This window comes from Microtus ochrogaster, linkage group LG10 (assembly GCF_000317375.1).
Source record: "Microtus ochrogaster isolate Prairie Vole_2 linkage group LG10, MicOch1.0, whole genome shotgun sequence".
NCBI lineage: Eukaryota > Metazoa > Chordata > Mammalia > Rodentia > Cricetidae > Microtus > Microtus ochrogaster.
This window is the reverse complement of record NC_022035.1, coordinates 12746027-12763272: the sequence shown is the minus strand read 5'-3', so window position 1 is coordinate 12763272 and position 17246 is coordinate 12746027. Positions and strand designations below refer to the sequence as shown.

Below are 17246 nucleotides of genomic sequence, written 5' to 3'. Positions count from 1 at the left end.
AACTCTCTGGGGAGGTTCATAGAAATGGGTGATGTGAGTCAGAGAGATTGAATGAGCAAGAATTTGCCCTACAAACATGGATTGGGAGGGATGCCAAGACCAGAAAGGCTAGACAATGGCTTGGAAGCATCAAAGGGAATGAAGTGGCACCTAGGGTCTGTGGAAATGTGAGTGTTATCATGAGAGTAACCACCTACATTAACACATGACAAGCAAACCCCCAAGATCCCTAGGGAAATCGGAGCCTCAGGAGATTCTTTTTTTTTTTTCCGAGACAGGGTTTCTCTGTGGCTTTGGAGCCTGTCCTGGAACTAGCTCTGTAGACCAGGCTGGTCTCGAACTCACAGAGATCCGCCTGCCTCTGCCTCCCGAGTGCTGGGATTAAAGGCATGCACCACCATCGCCCGGCTCTCAGGAGATTCAAGGCTGCACAAGTTGCATGGAACAGAACTTGCATTTAGAATCCAGCCTTTTCACTGCTATCTGAGGAAGGGAAACAAGACCACTTAAGGCATCCTCCAGAATATGCCCTTTATTGTGGGGTCACTCTGGTTTTCAAACTTTCAGACACAGAATGGTGTTCAAAGGTAAAACAGACAAACAAAAGACATGCTGAATACATGATAAAGAATAAACCTGGGACATGTGGAGTGAGACCTGAAAGACGTCTGAGGACACATTATAGCTTCTAAAATGACCCAAAAAATCACTGCCACATGCTGTGGGGACTAAGATCTGAAGAGAAATGGGGGAGGGTACCATGTGCCAGAGCAACAAGCAGGAAAGAGGCAGAAGTTAGAAAACCCTTAGGAAGCTCCCGTCATAGCTGAGGGGAAAGTGGTAGGCGAGAAAAGGACTCTACCAGGACTTATGTGTCTGACAGACGTGGGCACGGAAGGAGGAACGCAGTACCACTGTGGATGTGTGCCACCAAGGAACACAGACTCACAAACAGCCTCAACTGGGACTTCAACAGCAGCGGAAGAGGTGGTTTAGCAGGGGAAGGTAACATGTAGAGATGAACGATCTGCAGGACGGTCCTGGACAGATGACCAGTGGGATTCAGGTGCTATGTCTGAAATCTGTGAAAGAAGCTGGAGACAGATTCGGGTATTTCGGAACACAGGCGGAAGCTGAGCTGTGGAACCGAGGAAATTCCCCAGGACACTGAAGCTAGAGTGGATTCCTCCTAAGCCGGCACGAAGAAGGAAAAGGGCACCGAGGAGACTGCCCAGAACTCAGGAGAAGGTGTGTGGGGTGAAGGCTGTCTCAAGCTGTAAGACATGGCTAGGGGCTGGGTGCCTGTCTCCTGGCCCAGTCCTATCATGCAAGATGCCCTGGGGTTAATACCTGACTTCCTAAAGACAAGGAGTGGAGGCCTGCCAGTGGACCAAAGGCTGAGGGACGAGAAGGACCAAGGAACCTGGTGGTTGAGGTAGGAACAATTTGTGCCCTTGGCTGGGGAAACCCTGAAAGGAGCAAAGTAAGCAGGAGCAGCTCTGTCAGCCACTCCTCAGAGAGGTTCTATTCTTGAGAAATGGAGCTTTAAAACCGTTTTCTGCCCATTTCCTTTGGGCTGTGTTTCTACATTATATCTCCTTACTCTCTTGCAAAAAGGCTCTGGAGCAAAACTACGGCTCAAAAACATATATTGAAATAATATTTCTGCAATATACCATTGATACACGATCTCACAATCTGGCAGGGTATTTTGAATTTCTGCTTCCATGCTTCAAGTATCTTTAAATGCTAAAACTCACTACACATTGTTTCCTAAATTGGATTAAAAAGTAATTTTCTCCTCTGTCAATCAGCTTTACCAAGATGGAGAAAATAGCTTCAGTATTTGCATGAATTTCCATGCTAACAAGGGCCTGCAGACAGTTTATTAGCATACACAGTTACTGGGAGGCCTCCCTTCACAAGTCTCTTGAAATCACTGTGAAGTGAGCTTTGAAACTAACAATAGATGAACTTTCTAAAGAAACACAGGTAAATTTTGAGGGGAATGCATTTCTGTCATAACAACTTCAATCCTCATCTCTATTTTTCTCATGTCTTCCCATGTTCTAGACAATGATTTAAAAACTTATGTAGTTGGGTTTTTTTAAACTCTGTTTTAGCCACCCAGCTCCCAAGTAAATCCATGGAGGCTTATTCTTACTTATGAATGCCCGGCCTTAGCTTGGCTTGTTTCTAGCTAGCTTTTCTTAAATTATCTCATCTACCTTCTGCCTCCAAGCTTTTTCCTTTCTCTATTCTATATGTTTTTCTTTGCTTCTTACTCCATTGCTGGCTGGGTGGCCCCTCTCTTCCTAATTATTCTCTCTCCAGACCCACCTGTTTCTCCCTCCTGCCTAGCTACTGGCCATTCGGCTCTTCAGTAGACCAATCGGGGGTTTTAGACAGGCAAAGTAACAGAACTTCACAGAGTTAAACAAATGCAGCATAAAAGAACGCAACACATCTTTGCATCATTAAACAAATGTTCCACAGCATAAAACAAGGTAACACATCTTAAACAAATATTCCACAGCAAACTTATTTATCAATGAGGTGAAGTCCTTACACCAATATTCTGAGCAATGCAGGCTATCCTGTATGTAAGCTGAGCTTCAGTGATGGGTAAACATCCTTCTCTAAGGAATGCCAGTGTCCCCCTCCTGCCTCAGAATGGGCCCAGAGAGAAAGAAACAAGGCTAAGTGGTTTAAGACTTCAGACAAAATTAAGAAAAAATTTTCCCCATGGATGCTTGTAATTTTTCTTGGATATTCCATCCACAATTTTTTTGGCACCACAGGGAGCTAGCCATGGCTCCTCAGCCCCACTTCTTCCTTCAGAGAGAGTGTGGGCCTCCAGTTCTGTGGTTGGCATCACAATCACTTGAGAGTTTCGGTGGTAGTGGTGGCCCCTGGACATCTGTTGTTCATTTTCTAGACCAGATGCATAGGTGATTTGAGCTGCTGGGTACTGTAGTCTGTCCCCAGTGCCATGTGTGAAAGATGTAGCCCCTAGGCCATGGAAGTAGCAGGATGTGGTGGACTTGTAAGGGGGCAGCTTATTGCAAAGGAAGTTAGGCCACCCAGGTGTGCCCTTGAAGGGCCACTGTGATCCCAGCTCCTTTCTGTCGCTGTGCCCCTGCACCTATTAGACAGCAGACTCTTCCTCCATGAGCTTCTGCCATGGTGTACACTGCACCAGAGCGCCAAAGGCCATGGACAACCACTAATAGGCCAAATCCTCTAAAAGTGTGAGCTATGGAAATCGTCTCATTTTCTAGGATGGATGTCTTGTTAATTCTAACATGGGCTGGGAAGTGACTGACATGCTGGGTTAATACTGTCAGATCTTCAGATTCAACCAGAGTAGCTAAGTTTTCCTGCTCTGTTTATTAATTAAGGCGTCACATGTCTGCAGTAGGAGGGGAAAAAGTTGTTTTCAATTCCATGCTTCCATGGGTATGAAAGCTAAACTACCGTGAGTGGGAGGTCTAAGTGAGCTGAGCAGTCGGGAACAGTGCCAGTGGAGCAGAGAACATGGGATTGGGAGTCCTTCTGGGGACCGACCCCGTCACCTTGTAGCTAAGGTTCAATTCCGGGGTTCAGGATGTTGAGTTTTCAGAGCTAAACAGACGATTTGCCTTCTGAACACAGTGCTGAGCATGAGGAAAGCTTACAGCAGTAAGGCACAGGACCTGGCTTCTGGGGTTAGAGAGTGGCCAAGTCTCTTGTGTAGGCTCTGAGAGCGAGTGCCATGCCTCCCTTTTTTTAGGTCCTTGCACCATGCTTCCTGTTTCAGACACACTGCCTGATCTGTGAACTCCTCGAGAATATGGGTCCTGTTGTGATCGGTGTCCAGTTCCTGATGTTCAGTGTGTGCTCTTGAGATGAATCTGACTGCACCGTTATGGTACAAAATACTCAGCTTTAGAAGCGGATACCATTGGAGAATACAGAGGCTAACAGGCAGCAGCAAGAAGATTATCTCAGAGCTGGAGCGTGGTGGTTCACACCTTTAATCCCTCTGTGAGTTCAAGGACAACCTGGTCTACAAAGTGAGTCCCAGAACAGTAAGGGCTGTTACACACAGAAACCCATCTTGAACAAACAAAAACAAAATTTATCCCTTTTATGATAAAGTAAAATTGGCAGGCGACCTCCCAATCGTCGTTTTAGAGCAGAGCACTGGTGGGTAAGTAAAGAGTTCTAACAAGCTAGACCTGCAACCTAGTGAGGTATACAGTGTCTAGGTGACAGAAGGAGGCCTCTTCTGAGGCAGGAGAGTTGTCCCTCGCATAACAAAAAAGGACACCAATGGAGAACACCAGAGACCTTAGCTTGTGAAACGTGAGCAGAAGTCTCCAACAGTGCAGTCTCCGGAGAAGGGAAAACACGTAAACCTAGACTCTCTCTGCGGTGGTCATCCTGACCGTCAACTTGACCGGGTGAGAAGCACTTAGGCGATAGGCATAGCACGTCTCTGGGTGTGCCTGCGAGCATTTCAGAGAGGATTAACTAAGTAGAGAGGACCTCCCTGAATGTGGGCAGCACCATCCCTTAGGCTAAGGGCCCTGGTGAAATAAAGGTTGAAAGGGAAAAGCTGAGCAGCGAATATGTATAGTTCTCTGTGCTGTTCCCACCCCCCTTCCTTCCTTTCTCTTCCGTCCCCTCTCACTTCCGCAATTTATCTCCCTCTCCTAGCTGCCATGATGTAAGCTGCTCCATTCTGCCATGATGGGCTACTATTAGTCAGAATAAATAGCCTCTCCTAGTAATTACTCCATCAGGTTATTCTGCATGGGGTAATAACTCAAATGCGGAAAACTCGGACCAGAGACGTGGGGTCATTGGTGTGATACTTGACAATATGGTTCAGAAGCCTTTGGAACTGCTTTGTAGCAAGAAATTGGAAATGCTTGAAGAGCTAGGGTATACAAAGTCGAGAGTGCTGTAATTAGAGAGTAGTAGGCAATTCTGGTGGATGTTTATAAGATGAGAATGCCTAACAATGTAGGTAATAAATACTATAGTCAATAGGAATTGGATGCAAGGCCATTGTGTTATATTATGACAAATAATTTGTCTAGTTTCTTATTCATGTCTTAGTACTCTAAACCAGACAGGCTGAGTTTAAATAATCTAGTGGAAGGAATTCCAAGGTAGTCAATAATTCAGGTGAGAGCATGGTTACTGCTTGCTTACTTTAGCCAAGTTTACAGTGGTAACTGTGATTAAAAAAAAAAAAAAAAAAAAAAAAGCACAGTGGAAAACTTCAGAAAAGCTTGCAGCTTGCCCAGACAGGAACCATGTCTAATTCTGAGGCCAAAGAAAGAATGGCAGGACCACTAAAGAGAAGTAAATATTTGGCTTCGGGACCGGGAGAAGGACACCTTGAGGACATCTTAGGATGTGCGCAGAGCCCATTTATCCCAGGCTTGCAGGTGTAAAAGTTTTAACTAACTGGGAAGATTTTTCTCTGAGAAGCAGACACTCCAGGTCTCTCCCCCTGCACAGAGCAACTAAGGGAAGTGTACTCCCATGTTCAGTCACCTGGGCTCTCAGAGGCCACTGTAGCTGTGCTCCTAGAACTGTGGAATCAAACACATTGTGCTAGTTTTGCAGATATGCACAAAGTAAAAATGGTGGATCATGGAATCTTCTATACTAACTTCTAAGAGAAGCCTAGGAGGCCAGGCAGTGGTGGCAGGATCAGTTTCTCTTCAGGGAGCCTCAGAGAGGAGGATGAGTAAAACTATGATGGTAAAACCAAAGGTAGAACAGAGACCCCAGGAAGGCAGATTCCAGGAACCAGGAACCTCTGACAGGAAATCACAGGCAGGAAGTTGAGCCTATCTAAGAGGTGGTCCTAGCGGGCTGTAGCCAGAAAGTAGTGGCTGGGCTGCCAAAGCCCTTAGGGATGCATATCATCCGGCCATGTGATTCAGATACAAAACATGGAGTCTCAAGATTAAATATTTACCTGGGTTTCAGACTTGCTTGCTCCGGTCCAATCCCTCCTCTGTGTTTTCCCTAGTCTGTCACTCTGAAATAGGAACGCTTACTCTGTACCATTGGGTACTGTGAGTTTATTACTTGATTTTTTTATTTTAAAGGACTTCAAGGCTAACCAGTTGCGTCAAATCTCAGAGGAGGTCTTGAGCTTGGGCTTCTGAACAATGTTAGACTATTAAGAGTCTCGGAGATAGACTGAATGTGTTCTGTATTATAAGGAGGACATGGTAGTTGGGGTATTTGCTCTTAGGAAAGAGTTTGCCTTATAAGAAAGAGAACCAAAGTTTGATCCCCCTACCAAAAAAAAATGAAGTGCTGAGTGTGGCCATTCCCAATGCTGGAGCAGTGGAAACCGGTAGATCCTTGGAGCTTACTGGCCAGCCAGCTTAGCGTACTTGACAAGCTCCAGGCCCCTGAGACCTTGTCTCAAAAACAAAAACCAAACTGCAACAACAAAAAGGTGATGGCATGATGTGGGAGTGTCATATATCAATCTGTTGATTTCATTGGTTAAGTAATAAACAAACTGCTTGGGCTCATAGCTTAGAACATAGGTGGGTGGAGTAAACAGAACAGAATGCTGGGAGGAAGAGGAAGTGAGCTCAGACTCCACAGCTCTGCTCTCGGGAGCAGATGCCTCAGAGAGACGCCATGCTCCCCGCTCCTGGGAAGATACACTCCCGGTAAGACCGGTGCTCACTAAGACCGGTGCTCACAGATTATTAGAGATGGGTTGATCGGGATATCAGAATTAGCCAGTAAGGGCTAGAGCTAAAGGGCCAAGCGGTGATTAAATGAACACAGTGTCCGTGTAATTATTTCGGGTAGAGCTAGCCATGTGGGCGGCCGGGTGCCGGGACGCAGCCCGCCGCTCCTATTTCTACAATGGCACCTGAGGAACAACAACTGAGACAGTCCTTTATCTTCACATAAGTGTGCACTCACACACGTGAACACACACTTTTACAAGCCTTCGGGCACCAAGGTGACCGCTGTGACTGAAGAGATGTGTTTTGAGTGTCAGCGGGGTGAATCTGTAATGGTTCTTCGTGGGAGTCGGCTTCAGTGGAGCAGCCCTGAGGCGGCTGGAGAAGCTCTAAGTGTGTCTTGGAGGGAAAGTGGCTGCACCACTCCGTAGGCTAGAAGTCTGGATGGAAGAGAAGCACAGGTACAGCACAGCTCCCCCTTCACATCCCACTCTTCCCCTTCCTCCTCCTTATGCCCCTCCCTCGCTTGTTTCCTCCTGTTCTGGAATTCATGGCCCCCTACCATGACGGAACCAAAATCAGTAAATCCTGCCCAAGCAGGGATTAAAAGTATATACTTTTAATAATATAATATACTTTAATAGCTCTCTTCTCTACTTTCATGATTAGAAAATGGAGTGAGATTAAATATTTAAAATGCTGTATATCTGAGATGATAGGACAGTTCCCTGATGAGATCATTACACATTGTATAAATGGATTGAAATGCCACATTCTATCATGTAAAAAATATGCAATTACCATGTATCAATTAAAACAACATTTGAAACATTCCCACTTTAAAATAAATATAATTGGCTGGAGTGTCAACTGACTGTCAAAATTTTCCACAGCAATTTTAAACTATTCCTAAGAGCTTTAATTTCCATTATCGCAGAGTTAAATGACAATGGCATCAAAATATCTGAACAACAGAACTGTAGAGATTCCCTGCACAGTATTATAGGGCCCTTAATAGGGTGATGTAGAAATTGGGACCTGAGGGGTCCCTAAGAAGCTAATATCAATTACTTTAAGCATTTATACATATATGGTATTCAAGTGTTACGGTGGTTTGACGTCTCAAATATTTGATATATTTGAATGCATAATCACCAGAGAGTGGAATTCTTTGATATAATTAAAAAGATTGGACATGTGGCTTTGTTGGAATACGTGTGGCCTTGTTGGAGGAAGTGTGCCACTTGTCACTTGGGTGGGCTTTGAGGTTTCAAAAGCCCATGCCAGGCCAAGGAGTGAGCATTCTACCCCCAGCCCCGTCTCCTCTCGGCCTGGATCAGGATGTATCTCTGAGCTACACTCCTGCATGGACCAATTCTCTGAAGCTGCAAGGAAGACAGCAACTAAGTGCTTTCTTTCAGAGAACCTTGGTCATGGTGTCTCTTCAAAGCAATAGAATAGTGATTAAGACAAGTGTTTTGCAAAAATTTTCAAACATTTTATCTCATTTGATACTTATCCCAAAAGATAGGCAATCCCAAGCATTTTCATCATTTTAAGATGAGTTCAGAGGCACTTGGTCCCAAGGTTCCGGAGTGGGTGAATGACTGCCAGAACTTGACCCTAGTTTTTACCTCAGAATCCTAGGCTCTGTTACTCAATAATTCCTACAAAAGAGGCTTGCTTATATTTACAGAATAGTTCTGTAGTTTGAAGGAGTATCCAAAAAATATTAATAGATGACTTCAGTTTACTATAATTGAGAACAACTTTTATGACCAGTTTTACATTTTAATCAGAGTTCAATCAACATTTTGGCTTAGGCTCAAAATATTGTATGAAGTTTCCTGCTTCTAGCATCCTACATATAACCCCCAAGCCTCTGTAAATATTTTGCTGATTAGCCACTAGCACTGGAGTGCTTAAGTACATCCTTATGCAAAAATGCCACTCCAGACCACTCTTCAATTTCCCATTAAGTGAAAACATAACCTAGACTTAAGTAAAGCCTCAGGAATGACATTAGATCACTTATCTCTACCATTTTCAATAGCAACAAAATAAATTAAAGTAGGGAACTCCATACATCACACATACACACGCACTCACACACGCAACACACTCACACACTCACACACATGCACACACACACACTCACACACCACCCTCTTGCTATGGCACCACAACAATGCAAGCCGGATTTCTTTATCATTTGCACCAGGAGGTCTTCATCAGATATTTTCCCAAACACATATGCCATGTAGCATCTGATGTGAGCTGCAGGATTAGTTTCTTAGAGACTAAATGTCCCTAATATCAACAGACTGAAACAGACCCACAGCTAAATACCTACCACAGAGCAGATAATTTCAGGGAAGCCCCAAATATACATTCAGCTCATGAATAAAACATTCCAGAAATATCTTTTGCCTTGATTGGATTCCGTTAAAATCAACTTCAGAAAGAATATGTGAAAAATATCAAGCATTTACTAACTGTGTATCATGGGGTTTAACCACGAAGACAAATCCTTTCACTACGTGTAAGTTTTAAGTGGCACTCAAAGCATTACAAGTTCTGGGGTTGTTCCTGTTTTTCTAGCCAGGCCTGATTCCCTACATTTATCTGTAGAGACATGGGGTATCACATTGGTGGGAGTTTTTAAAGAGTTCTGTGCACAAGGATTATTTCCAGAATTTGCCTCATAAGACTAAAACTGATAAAAAAAAAAAAAAAAACTCCTATCAAACTCACTTGAGCTAATTTTAAACTTTCTGAAGCTAGTTGCCTAAGTAAGGTCTATCAGTTTATTTTATTATGTTCACCCTGAAAACCAGCCCCCTACCCCAAGTTCCCTTGAGTGTAGTTTTAGCTCGAAAATGAGGCTATAAATGCCTGTGGACTGCACAGGTCCCAGCGTTGGTTGGTTACAGTTCATTGTTTTATAACTGGGGTTCCTGGGGACAGGGCATTGTGGTTAGCAAATGCTTTCTCTGCTGTCATAATGAGCTCCTGGGGGATTCAGAGACTCACTTTTGGCACGTGCGGGTTAAATTCCACAGCTCTGTGAATGGCCTCCACTGCATTCATCTCTGCTGTGCTCAGGCCCCGCCGAGATGCCGCCTCGGGAGAGAATCTGAAAAGCAGAAAGACAAACATCATGCAGTTGGGACCACTGCTTGGGCAGCTACCCAGGGAGCAAGTATACATCAAGGGCCCCTATGAACACAGTGGGCTGATGGCACAAGCTCTCCAAACTTCCTCTACAGGGGACCCCTTCCACCAAGGCCAACAAAACCCCAGCAGAAGCAGAAAGCGTGCTTTCACTGAATGGTTCAGCTGTTAACTCACTGTCTAAATAGCTAATCTACATTTTTCTGCAAGGTACTGCTTCAGTGGGAGCAGAGGGAGGACTGACGAGGGCAGACAGTGTAGGAAAAAGAGAAAACTAGGTTGCAGAAGAGCTCACTGGGTTAAAAACAGAACTGGGGGGATTTAAGGGAGGCTCCCAACCCAATGTCGGTGCTGTGGTGGAGGCTAATGGTCATAGCTCCAGCCACAGGCGAGCCTTTGTGGGATGTTCCAGCAGGAGGGTGTGCATGCCCAAACTGCGGGCAAGACACCCGCCCAAGGGAATGGAAAAAAAAAAAAAAACCAGACCATGCAATCTCTTTCTCACCTCACACCCAGGGCTAACTCCAGAGCTGTGCTTGGCAGGCAGACACCACAGGGGAAGCTGTGACAACCCTGGCCCTGCCCTCCCAAGCTGGAGTCGCTGTGTAGGGAGAAAAGATGTTGCAGTAGGTACTGGCGATCTACAGGATGAAAAAGAATGAAAGAAAATTACTCCAGTTTTGAAGTGCACACACACTTAACAGCAAACCTGTCTGACCCCGCAGAGGCCACTACCTGCTCTGCTTTCAGAGTCTACAGAGGGGCTGGGCTGTATCCGGGACGTGTAAGCATTTAGGAACTCAAAAACGATGAATCCCTCTGTTCTCTTTAACCTGCCCAGTCATCCTCTGGATACGTGGGGATGTCTATGTGCCACAGTCACCTGCCTGAATAAAATGGGCAAATGTCCCCTGAGGTGGCATCTCACGGTAAGCAGACCAGGGGTGTGGAGGGGAAGAATGGGAGAGGATCATCCCCACTGCCACACAGCAGGGCCCAGGAACAGACAGCAGAAGGGAGTGCACACACAAAAAAAACGCAGAGAGGTACAGAATGTTTGTGTAAATCCCAAGCCGTCCTTTGATTCTACTGTCTGACAAAAAATAAAAAAAGTAAGAAAAAAAAAAGTCACCCCAGAGGAATGTAATTTAATGCCAGTCTGTGTTAGGAGCCACACAATCTTACACCAGTGGGAACAGACACTTCCTCCTTCTAGTAATGAAATGAAGATCCACGGCTTTGGGAAAATGCATGCTTTTAAGCAAGGCCACAAGGACCAAGAGAAACTTCTGGAGAAAGCCCTCAAAGGGGACAGGTCTCCTTACATCTGGCCAGCACTGGGAGCCACACAAGCGACCGCTCACTTACTTGTCGGACACGGCTCTAGCTTTGAGCAGGGCAGCTGTGTAGCATATCGTTGCTGACTTTGGTAAGCTTATATCTGTGCAAGAAAAAGAGAGCAAGAATCCTTGTCAATCTGAAGTCAAAGGGACAATGCTCTAAAACACAAGATTAATAATGTAAGCCCCAAACAGTACAGATTAAGAATATTTAAGCTATTATATAAGAACCCCAGCCAGTTCTTTCTTACTGTGTCAAAATGCTTTGTTAATTTGTCAGTAATTCATGTTTAAAATTCAGCAGTCTTTAGAAATCGTCTTCTATTTTAAAGTATGCATCTTATACCTTGATATAAATGCATAAATTTAGTGATTACAGAGATACTTGTGATATAAAATGTAAATAGGACCTCATAAAAATTAATCTGACTTTAAAATATTGACAGAGCTAAACAAGGTATTCTTTAATAGATTAATTTAAGACATGCTTTCTTTGTATTAAATTTCAGAAATTCAAACACATTTTTTTTATTGAGCTCTACATTTTTCTCTGCTCCCCTCCCTGCCTCTCCCCTCCCCCCTTCAGTCCTCCCCCAAGGTCCCCATGCTCCCTCCCAATTTACTCAGGAGATCTTGTCTTTTTCTACTTCCCATGTAGATGAGATCTTTTTTTTGGTTTTTTTTTTTTTTTTGGTTTTTCGAGACAGGGTTTCTCTGTGGTTTTGGAGCCTGTCCTGGAACTAGCTCTGTAGACCAGGCTGGTCTCGAACTCCCAGAGATCCGCCTGCCTCTGCCTCCCGAGTGCTGGGATTAAAGGCGTGCGCCACCACCGCCCGGCAGATTAGATCTATTTAAGTCTCTCTTAGAGTCCTCATTGTTGTCTATGTTCTCTGGGATTTGCATATAGTTTGTACTGGGTGAATGTTTCAAAAATTTTGAAAAGTGTGCCAAGTTTTCTCATTCAAATTTATGATCAATCCCCTTTCATATCAAAGCCAGCCTAATTTGTCACCCAGAAAGACGATTTTATAACGTTTCCAGAAAAATTACAGATGAAGGGGTGGAGCAACTGTGCAGTGTAGATAATCAGTTTACAAACAAACACAGGGCAGAGAGCACACTGACCAGAAGTGGGGGGCTTGGGGTATGTATTTAAATTGGAATTCCCTTCTCAAAAAAGGACAGTTGGTATTTCTTTAGCAGTTGTTAACCTTTTTTTTTTCCTCTGACACAGAAATGGTTTCTTAACAAAGAAAATTTATCCACACACAGCACCTGTGTGGAGATCAGTAGACAACCTGCATGCATCTATTTTGTCTCATTGAGCTATGTAGGTTCTGGGGGCCAAACCCCAGTAGTCAGGCTTGGCAGCAAAGCACCCTTCCCTACTGAACAATCTTGCCAATCCCCAAAATATTTTCTTAGTTCAACATAAACTTGGGCTGGAAAGAAAGTTTGGCCAGTAAAGTCAATTGCAGCTTTCTCTCACATGCCTCAAAATTTGCCATTAATATCTGAAATTATCCCACAGATCTCTTCACAGGACTGTCTGCAAGTTTGAAAGAACTACATAGGAAAACTGTAAAGGAATCTCACAGTTAGTTAGCCAGTGGCAGAAGAAGAACATAACTCCTTGAAAGAAAATAATTTCCTCTTCCACACCAAATACTCATTATCTTCAACTCCAGCCTGGTGGTTTCTCTTTAGAGGAAGTTTCAGGACACAGGTAAAACACAACCAGTTACAGGAAATCCCAAGCCCTGAGACAGCTGAGTCCTGCTTCAGCTCAGCTGACCTTGACCCCCTCGGTCATGACCAGTACCGGGGCCTGGGGGAGCTGGTCACTCTATTCTGTACCTGTGTAATGTGTCGGGAGTACTCAGTGAGGCAGGAAGCTGGAGGACAACGATGATCTTAGCTCCTGACATTTGCAGAACTAAGAAGCATCTCTTGGCTGGGCCATTGGAATCAGATAGATATGGACCTGAGCCTCTAGATATGAGAGGGTGTGCAGAGCCTGTGATCATCCATCTTCCATATTAACCAACCCCACATAAGCTTCCAGGCAGATGGCCCTACCCACCAAGATGGTTCCTGTCTCTTCCCATTTTCTGGCTCATCATAAGGTTCTTCTCTATCACAGTCTGGTTTCTGAACTATTTGGCTTCTGTGTGGGACAAACAGGTCTAGCCTTTCCTAGATCTTTGTTGTTAACTCTAAGACACAGAACTGAAAGGGAAGGAGGGCTTTTCAGTCTATATCTCAGAATCCATAATCAAGCAAAATTTCATTGTCACCAACAGACATACTACAGATGGCTGCTTCTCTGTTTGTTTATTTATGTGTTTCAGATAGGGTCTCATGTAGCCAAGGCTGGCCTCAAAGTCATTATGTAGCGGAGGGTAACCATGAAATCTTGATCTGGTATGCATTACTAATTTTAGATGTATTTGATATGCAAAGATATGAAGATTGGATAATATTGAAACACCTTCAACAGTGTTATAGTGTCACTGCGGGTGACAGGCCATGGTCCCCACTGCTTTATGTAAATTGTAAAATATTAAAATTGCAAAGGTTAACAGTACTGCTAGGGAGAGAATTCTGTTGTTAAAACGTGTACAGCAGGTTCATTGGCAAATACACTGGTGGAGCCAGACACAGACAGACAGACAACAGAGAAGGGCATTGTCAACCTGCCCATCTAGCAGACACATAGAACTCAAACTCCCAGGGAAAGCTGCAATGCTCCCTTGCATGGTGCCTGCTGCAGTATATCATCACCTCATTAATATTTCAGCTAGTAACGTCTAATCAGAGGCAGAAGCTGAGATTTGGGGCACAATTTTCGATATTTGCAAAACTAGAAGAGTTTATTAAAGCCCTCTTGCACTCTGGTCCCTGCTTCTTTGATTCCTGGATTCTTCTCAATCTGAGACTTGGCAACTGTTGCCTATTACAAACTTTAGTGTGACTTCTCCTACTTTACAAATATAGTAAAATACGAAATAGTGCAAAGATCTTTGGATGGTTCACTCAACTTTCCAAATGGTTATATTTCATATAACCATATTCCCAAGCACCAAACTAAGCTGACATTGTGACTTTCATTTGAATAATTGATTTTTCTTCATTTCACCATCTTACACGTGTTTAAGTATGTATCCGTCATATCTAAGTTCATGTAACACTACAACCCCACCAAGATAAAGAGCCATTCCAGGACCACAGAGACCCCCTTGCTGGCCTTTTATGCGTGTCCGCACCCTGTCCTCTCCACACATGGTGGTTGCAAATCTGCTTTCTGCAGTTTTGCTTGCCCTATGATTTCATGCTTTGACACTATGGAAAAGTATAAAATGATAAGATAAAGAGACTGTCAGATTTGTCATGGAAATGTTCGTATCAAAAGTTGTGAGCAGAGGATAACAAGTTACCAGTGTGCTCATAGTGCCAGGAACTTCTGCAGAAATTTCATTCTGTGGAAGAAACTAAAACCAAGTAGAGTAGTTAGCTTGTTTTGGGATGACAGACGAATTCTACAGTGACTTTCTGCCTTTTACAGTGGAATTTATTGATAATTACCATAAGATTCTCTTAAGCAATGGAATTTTGCTTGGGGTATGTCCACTGATAGGTCATACAGTTAGCATTCACAAGGCCTGGGCTCAGTCCAAAAGCACTCTCCCCTCCCCCGCCCCAAAAGTACCCTCTTTCTCCTCCCCCTCTCTCACACACAGTATTATAATCCAAAAACGAAACCACACAATTCACCCCATTACTCACTATAGAAATAAGGCATGCTAACTACATATTTCTCACAAGCTAACCTGAACTTCTGGTATTTGTCTACTTTTTCTTCTACTTGCCTCCAACATGTATTTACGTTAAGTCCTTTTCTGAAAGGGGAAGAAATTTCCCCATGTATGCTAATACGTGCAATCAAACTGTCATCAAATTCTTTATTAAAAGTTGCAGTCTTGGACTTCATACACACGGATGCCCATAGCGTTTCTGAAACCTATCCATATAGTAGTACAGAAGTCTCATTTCTCTCCATGGCTGACTACTACGCATTGTGCGTATACACTAGATGGTATTCTCTTATTAATGGATACTTGGATTGCTTTCCAGCTGTAGCCTACTATAATTAAGGATATCATGACTTTGCTTATTACGTACACTTTCAAAATATTCATTTCTTTTGTGTGATTGAAAGTGAAATGTCATGGTTAAAAGGTGGATATTTAAATTTACTGAACAGTGCTAAGATATGTCTCCAAGAGGAGCCACAAGCTTTCAAAATTCTTATCTGATGGCAGAAAACAGGAAGCAGTTACTTAGACTGGAAAGGAGTTACTGGCTGCAGCAGACAGGAGGCAATGTTTAGAAAAGACAGCAAGTTCTATGTTTCACTCCAGGCGGGTCACACGACAAAATGCCATCCCCCTGTCTGCATAAGACTGCATGTAACTGAGTAATTTCTACCTCAGAGTTTCTTTTGCTAAAACTAACAATTCAAAGTCTCTTTTTAACACTATAATCTTCCTCAAACTTTATTGATCTTCTTCTATACTGCTCCAAACTCCACTTTCTCTCTCCGAGCCTAACACCCACTAGTTTCGCCTTCTATGACAACACAGAATCAGATTATTTCCCAAATTGTACTACAAACATTAAAATGTCTTTCTGATGTCAGTTTTCCTGGGTAAAAGCCTCTCAGTTTCTCATCTGACGGAACCTGCAGAACTTTTGCCTAGTTTTGTCCCTATGGGTGCAATGGGTGACTTTTTTTTTTCAGGTAACTTTATTTATTAAAATACAAATGAAATGCCACTACAGCCATTCTTTATAGATTTCCCACAAAATCTTTTTTTTTAAATTTATTTATTTATTGAGGATTTCTGCCTCCTCCCCGCCACCGCCTCCCATTTCCCTCCCCCTCCCCCGATCAAGTCCCTCTCCCTCATTAGCTTGAAGAGCCATCAGGGTTCCCTGACCTGTGGGAAGTCCAAGGACCGCCCACCTCCATCCAGGTTTAGTAAGTTGAGCATCCAAACTGCCCATCCTGAGTGAGGTAAGCCAGACCCAAAAAGAGGAACATGGGATGTACTCACTCATATTTGGTTTCTAGCCATAATTAAAGGACAGTGAGCTTATAATTCGCAATCCTAGAGAAGCTAAATAAGAAGGTGAATCCAAAGACAAACATATAGGCATCCTCCTGAATATTAACCTTCATCAGGCGATGAAAGGAGACAGAAACAGAGACCCAAATTGGAGCACCGGACAGAAATCTCAAGGTCCAAATCAGGAGCAGAAGGAGGGGGAGCACGAGCAAGGAACTCAGGACCGCTAGGGGTACACCCACACTCTGAGACAATGGGTGACTTTTAAAGTGAGAACTGAGAATGGCAGCAAAGCCTCACAGTGCCCCACACCTGCCCAGGAAGGAGCTCAGGGAACCAGAGCCACTACCATCGATGCCAGGCCCAGCACTGGGTACCTGAGATCTCAGTTGTGCCTGTGATTGTGCAGTCAAACCAACAAAGCCCCATAATCTCTTCAGATTCATTTTAGCCCATTTGTTTTTGTCCTCTGGTTCACAGACGCCGGGAAAATTTTCTGCAAATTTGAAAACCCCCAGGCAGGATTTCACATGTGACTCCATTAAATTTTCAATCTTATTAAACCTGTGGCAGTAATTTTAGTGCTTTCAGCATGGCGGCCCAGCTTATCAGTCATCGTTCTGATTCAAGCTGCCATCCACGGCTTTGCTCCATCCATTCATTCCATAAGCATGCTTTCCCCACACCACTACCTCCATCAGAACTGCTGCAAGCAGTAACTGAGGGCGTGCTATGGGGAGGGGCCTTGGTACTGTGTCATCGGCAGAGAAACAGTATGCATCAGAAGGTGTTAAAATGCAATGTGGAAAATACGCTGCTGTCACAGCTGCAACAAACACAAATCATCTCACATGATATTCAGCTGATCTTTGTCTCTGAGATGA

General features: G+C 43.9%; 1 protein-coding gene across 3 annotated transcripts in view; it reads right to left on the bottom strand.

Annotated features, from left to right (window-relative positions):
• Positions 1 to 17246, bottom strand: part of St7 (suppression of tumorigenicity 7) — a 243518-nt gene that overhangs the window by 25723 nt on the left and 200549 nt on the right. For all 3 annotated transcript variants that reach the window (XM_026787534.1, XM_026787535.1, XM_005363756.3), the window contains 2 exons: positions 11262 to 11334; positions 9753 to 9855 (listed from right to left, as the gene is read on the bottom strand). In XM_026787534.1, coding sequence (XP_026643335.1) covers positions 9753 to 9855; positions 11262 to 11334 — 176 coding nt within the window. The remainder of the gene's footprint in view (positions 1 to 9752; positions 9856 to 11261; positions 11335 to 17246) is intronic.